This window comes from Eschscholzia californica, unplaced genomic scaffold (assembly GCF_041429995.1).
Source record: "Eschscholzia californica isolate CP2 unplaced genomic scaffold, dmEscCali1.0.p SCAF_3, whole genome shotgun sequence".
NCBI classification, from domain to species: Eukaryota; Viridiplantae; Streptophyta; class Magnoliopsida; order Ranunculales; family Papaveraceae; genus Eschscholzia; species Eschscholzia californica.
Window position 1 is genome coordinate 31,741,701 of NW_028238420.1, and position 5,510 is coordinate 31,747,210.

Below are 5,510 nucleotides of genomic sequence, written 5' to 3' on the forward strand. Positions count from 1 at the left end.
GAAAGAGAATGGTTGTATGTGGTTGATGAAGTTGGCTAACGAAAGAAAGAAGAAGAAGGTATTGTGATGGAAATTAAAATGTAAATAACGACCATGTGTGATTCACACACCTAACATTTAACTATAAGCTAACGTTTTCCGTTTATGTGGGGGGTGTAAATCAAAATCTTTAAGAAAACGGGAGTGCAGTCCTAATATCGATATAAAAGTGGGGGTCAATGAAAATCATAAATAAGAATATTTTTGTTTGATTCACACGTGTGATTCGCACAACTGAAATTTAACTAGATTCCGTCCAGTGGGAGCTTAAATTAAAAGTTTTAAAAAAACGGGAGTACAGTCCTAATGTCGATAGAAAAGTGGGGGTGAATGTCAAAATCCCCAATAATTTTTAATATTTTCTCTCTCAAGGATTTGGTTGGTTTATTTCTAACAAGAACAAGGATCAGAGCAGACGAGCAACTAGGGTTTTATCCTAAATCTTCACTTTTTCTCTCTTGATTGATCTTTCACAATCAGATTTCTGGTGAGTACTTATACTTGATTTTATTCTAACCACCTTGATGGGTAATTTATAGAAGTTTCTAAAATCTGAATTTTCCGATTAATAGAGATTATTGATCCTTACTCTTTAGGGTTTTAGAAAGTAGGAGATGTATCTAAAGTTGTGATCTTTTCAAGCAAATCTTCCCCAAATTTACAGTTAAGCCGAACTTAGAAGTTATATAAGGAGTATTATTTTTTGGTTTGAGAATCTCGACGACAGAGGAGTTTTTGAGTTGGAGTTCTAATTATCTGTGAACGAATTTTGGGGAAGAAATAGGAAGTTTTTAGGGTTCCAGTTTCAAAGGTAACGGAGGAAGATCACAACCCACCATCTCTATTTCATTGTTCTAACAATAAGATTTCATCTTCCTTTTATCTTAATAGTTGCTTCTAGGTTTAATTAGAGGAATTGCTTTTTCTATTAGGGTTTCGGATTTCTCTCTTTAAACAAAATTTGGCATCTTTTCATCTCGTTTTTGTCTTCAATTTGACTTCCATATGTATTAATCATGATAATTGATATATTGTTCCAAAAATTTCTTCAATGATTTGCTTTTCTACTTAATTTTATCATAAACAGTGTTGCAGGATTAGTTTCGGCTATTAATGTTGATTACAGAAACCCTAAAAAATTTTCAATTTTTCTAACAAAATAAAGAATTTATTTCATTAATGTCATGTATCCAATCCTAGTGAGGCACAAAACCTAACAGTTAATAGATATTAACAATCGTCTGATTTTTAGTTATTAATTTGTGGGTCATAAAGCTTTTTGCAGAAATTTTTGAAGAGGAGGATATAAGTGACTGCAATTACAAAGATGTCAGGAGAAGAGGAAGAGAATGCTGCAGAGCTTAAAATTGGAGAGGGTAAAATCAACTTAGTTTTTCCTTATATTTTCGTGTATGCTATATTATTACGACTTAATTAATGTTAATTTAAGATTACTGTCGGCGAATGCTATTAGAATAGGATAGTACTGTTCTGCCTTATGAGAACAAATGCCATTTCCTTCGCTATTATGTTTCGATGCTTGTTCGGTCTAAAAGTAAGTAGCTAAAGGGATCAAGGGCAATGGATTAGACGATTAGTAATCTACTACTACTGGTCAAGAAAAAGAACCTTAATGAGTGTAGTTAAGGATCATATTAATAAGAACCTAGAGATGTTAGTTTTTTTCTCACTTTCTTTTCACAATACTTGTTTGTCTTACCATGTAAGTGGTCTTTTATGATTATGTTATGAGAGTAGTAACTTTATCGGTCAAGCTATGGTCTACTCTTTATCGGAATTTTCTTTCCAATGCAGCAATTAGATTTTTTTTATCTTAGACAAAGGTAGAATGTAGGGGAGAACTTTTAGACGTTCGTATTAGTTCTGGAATTTGGTAGTGCACGTAAAGAAATAATATCAATTACCATGGCTCGTGTTAATTTTCGTGTCATCATAATTGAGATAACTTAATGGTCTCCTGATAACTTAGTTTTAAGTTCCTTTTTATGTTACCGACTTTGATGTGTTTGTCATTTCAGAATTTTTGAAGGCCAAGTGCTTGATGAATTGTGAAGTTGCTCTAATTCTTGATCGGAAGTATGAGCAGCTACAAGAAATGTCGAGTGATCCCATGAATCAAGTTTCTCAGTGAGTATTTAACTTGCTTTTATTTTTCTTCTGAACTCTTTTCTTTTAAGCTCCTTTTCACAACTCAAATATTTATTAATTACTCCAATTCTTATCTACCAATTAGACCTCGTATTGTGATGAATTTAATTATGTCGACTCCTTTTCAGAGTCTTTGAGAAGTCGCTACAATATGTGAAGCGTTTTAGCCGGTACAAGAACCCTGATACTGTTAGGCAAGTTCGAGAAATACTGAGCAGACATCAGTTGGCCGAATTTGAGCTTTGTGTGCTTGGCAACTTGTGTCCTGAAACTGTAGAGGAAGCTATAGCTATGGTTCCATCTATCAAGGTAATCTCTTTTATACAAGCAGACATAGTCTAATGCATTCAATTTAATATTCCTGATATAAAGGTGATATCTACAAACTAAAATCCATATAAAATATAGGCAGTATATCAAAATTTTATTGAATATCAGTGAGGGCAAAGGGGCGAATTGGGTGATAAAATTAAACGATATATTTGGTATATATCGGCGATATGTCAATTAGGTATGTGGTTCAGGCATGTAGTTTCCTTGTTATAGAAATGTAGCTCAGCCATTTTTTCATATCCAGTAGCTTCGTAATGATAGGGAATTTGGGAAATTAGTAAGAGTTACATTTGCAGTTATGCATAATGTAAATAGTTTAGTGATTGAGAACGCCTTTTCTAGCCCGAAGCCTTCAGGTTTTAGTTTTGATAGTGAGAAACTCTCATCTTATTCTAATGTTTATTATTTTTCCTACAAAACAGAATGGGTCTTTCCTTCCTCTTCCGTAATTTTCTTCAGATTTTAGTTTTGGATTCAAGTTCAGTGATCAAATTAGTTCATATTTGTTAATGGAAATTACTTGTTGCAGACCAAGGGACGAGCTCATGACGATGATGCTATTGAGAAGATGTTGAATGATCTCTCCCTGATTAAGAAATTTGAGTGAAGGCGTCTCAGCAGTATCTTCAGATTTCTAGAAATTTAACCTACTGAATTATGAAAATCAGCTCTCGAAGTGTTCTTATTTTCTTCTATCGTATATTCGATTCAGACTGATCAACTTATATGTTTCTTCTTTCTACTGAAGTAGCTTTTAAACTTCAATAACTTACGTTTTTTTGTTGAAACCTTTAATAACTTATGTTGTTTATTAACTACTGAAGATCAAAGCCGGGGCTTTGGGGAAATAACAAAAAATTTACGGGTGCAAAGATATGACAAATATTTTTTTTCTATTTGTTAAAGGAAAACCATTTTGAGTGATATACTTTTGCTTTTTTTTTCCTCCACAACACTACCATTTTTCTTCATCAAAAAAAAAAAACACTACCATTTTTAAGCCACTCTGTTGCCGACAACCTTCAATGTTTTTCTAGAATCTCTGTTGCCGACTACCATTTTTAAGCCACCTTTCGACCGCGATCAACGCTGTTGCTAATCTCTCTTCTTTCCTCTGCTCTCTACCTTTCAACCGCGATCAACACCATTGCTAATCTCTCTTCTTTCCTCTCCTCTCTCTTCTGCTCCTCTTTCTATTTGCTCTCGCTGTTTTTCAATGAAGGAATTGTCAGAAAACGACATTGGTTTGGGACTCTCCCAACCCAGTATGTTGGTCGAGGATTCCCCAACTAGTTCACATACTGGGTTGAAACCGGGCTGGTTTGGTGATCTCCCAAAACCATAGTCAATCTGGTTTGGCCGATTTTTGCGAACTACATCGGCTTTCCGGCGAAAGGGAACCTCCCCTACGTCAGATTAGAGAGACAACAAGGCTAAATGGAGATGATGATGGACAGAAAGAAGAAGAAGAAAGAAAGGAACATGGTGGTGTTCTTTTTTTGTATAAATAGTGTTGGTGGTAGGAGATGGTGAAGAAGAAGTGTTTCGTTTTCCTTTTAAAGTTTGCACTCCGGAAAATTGGTCAAAATTCACAATTTCCATTTAAATTTTATGCCTCACAAAATTTTCTTACTTCCTTAAAGAGCCGGGCTTATCAAATTAAGCATTTGAGTTTTCTTGTATTTCCTTTGTGGATTTTGGAAATCATCTGAAGGCTTAAGAGAGTAACCTTCTAGTTTCCGGTTAATTCTGCAGTTTATGTTTTACAAATTATTAAAATTATAGTTCTTGTTTACGAATGCTGCGTCAATTGCTACTAAAATGGGGTATTCTACTCTTGGCATAGTTTGATTTTTCTATAATTATTAAAAGATAATTAAATTATGCTTATTAGAACAAGATTTCAGAAACCATCTCAAGGCTTAAGAGTGTAACCTTATTGATATTGTTAAGCTTTGCGTATTGTTGCTGATCGTGAATCTTTCCTTATCACTCGAGCTATCATAGTATATATCATGGGCGCTTAAACTGAACGAAATGACAATCTTACTTAGCAATTTGGAGAACCACGCGAAGTGTTGTTGTAAACCCTTGCTACAAGAGAAAATAGTGGAGAAGTTTAAAAGTTTTGTATTAAAGATAATTAATTGGAGTCTGAAGAATAATAGTGGAAATCAAGACATCCAGTTCACTCTCGAAATTATCCAAATCGTTCTTATGATTTTCGAAGTGAAGTTGATATTCCATTCTTTGTTGGAAATCAAGAGATCCACTATTTTCTTGACTGGTTAGTGGAGGTCGAGAGATTCTTCAGTGTCACGGAGGTTTTGAAATAATTAGGTGATTTTCGTCTCAAAGCCATTGTTCGTTATTGAAAAAACTACTAATAGTGTTTTCGTGTTCGAATTTTTCTGTTTGGCATGGAGGCTATCAATCATGGAGATTGAGTATCCACAAGCAAGCAGTGTACCCAACACAAAAAGCGATTCCGATGGATCGGAGCAAATTTCAGTTCTTATGTATAATAATCTCTTCGATTCTTTCGAGTTCGTTAGGTTCTAATTTTGCAATCAAAATTTGAGAAAACCCAACCCTTGTCTTGCTTAATTCTTTTTTGAACTTGGGTTCATTGACATTTTAGGAGTCATTATTTACTAGAGTTCTCACGGTTAGCCATTTCCGTCCGGATTTTGTGAACAACAACAACCCATTTTTCTTCGTTTTCTAGGATGATTTTGCAGTATTACATTTATGATTATATGTATGTAGGCAGGAGGAGATCCCAACAATGGATGATGGAGAGAAAGCAAATAACAATTCTTATATTGTGATAAAAGTTATGTTCTGTTGGAATATATTGCTAATAATTTGAAATGGAAAACCAGAAAAATATAATGTTGTACACGAAACTTCAAAGCTCGATTATATCGATTCTTTTAGACAGAAATTCGCCCCCTTCTGGTAAAACC

At 34.2% G+C, this 5,510-nt stretch overlaps 1 protein-coding gene across 6 annotated transcripts; it reads left to right on the plus strand.

The window, feature by feature from the left end:
* The first annotated feature begins 256 nt into the window (after positions 1–256).
* LOC147549544 (DNA-directed RNA polymerase II subunit 4) lies at positions 257–3,413 on the plus strand. Of its 6 annotated transcripts, none has more exons than XM_086669108.1 (5): positions 257–526; positions 1,325–1,415; positions 2,079–2,187; positions 2,337–2,517; positions 3,071–3,413. In XM_086669108.1, the coding sequence occupies exons 2-5, from the start codon at positions 1,367–1,369 to the stop codon at positions 3,146–3,148; spliced, it is 417 nt and encodes a 138-aa protein (XP_086525234.1). In that variant the 5' UTR covers positions 257–526; positions 1,325–1,366; the 3' UTR covers positions 3,149–3,413. The 6 variants fall into 6 exon arrangements, 3 of the variants coding, with proteins under 3 accessions (XP_086525234.1, XP_086525235.1, XP_086525236.1); XM_086669109.1 differs by having other exon boundaries at positions 309–526; positions 1,315–1,415; XR_015237592.1 differs by having other exon boundaries at positions 323–526; positions 2,337–2,619; positions 3,084–3,413.
* Positions 3,414–5,510: the final 2,097 nt, after the last annotated feature.

Bases quoted from the DNA above. Each gene is read 5' to 3' on its own strand.
- LOC147549544 (XM_086669108.1), top strand. From the start codon at position 1,367: ATGTCAGGAGAAGAGGAAGAGAATGCTGCAGAGCTTAAAATTGGAGAG. The intron at 1,416-2,078 runs GTAAAATCAACT...TTGTCATTTCAG, and splicing joins AGAGCTTAAAATTGGAGAGG to AATTTTTGAAGGCCAAGTGC. The intron at 2,518-3,070 runs GTAATCTCTTTT...TACTTGTTGCAG, and splicing joins CTATGGTTCCATCTATCAAG to ACCAAGGGACGAGCTCATGA.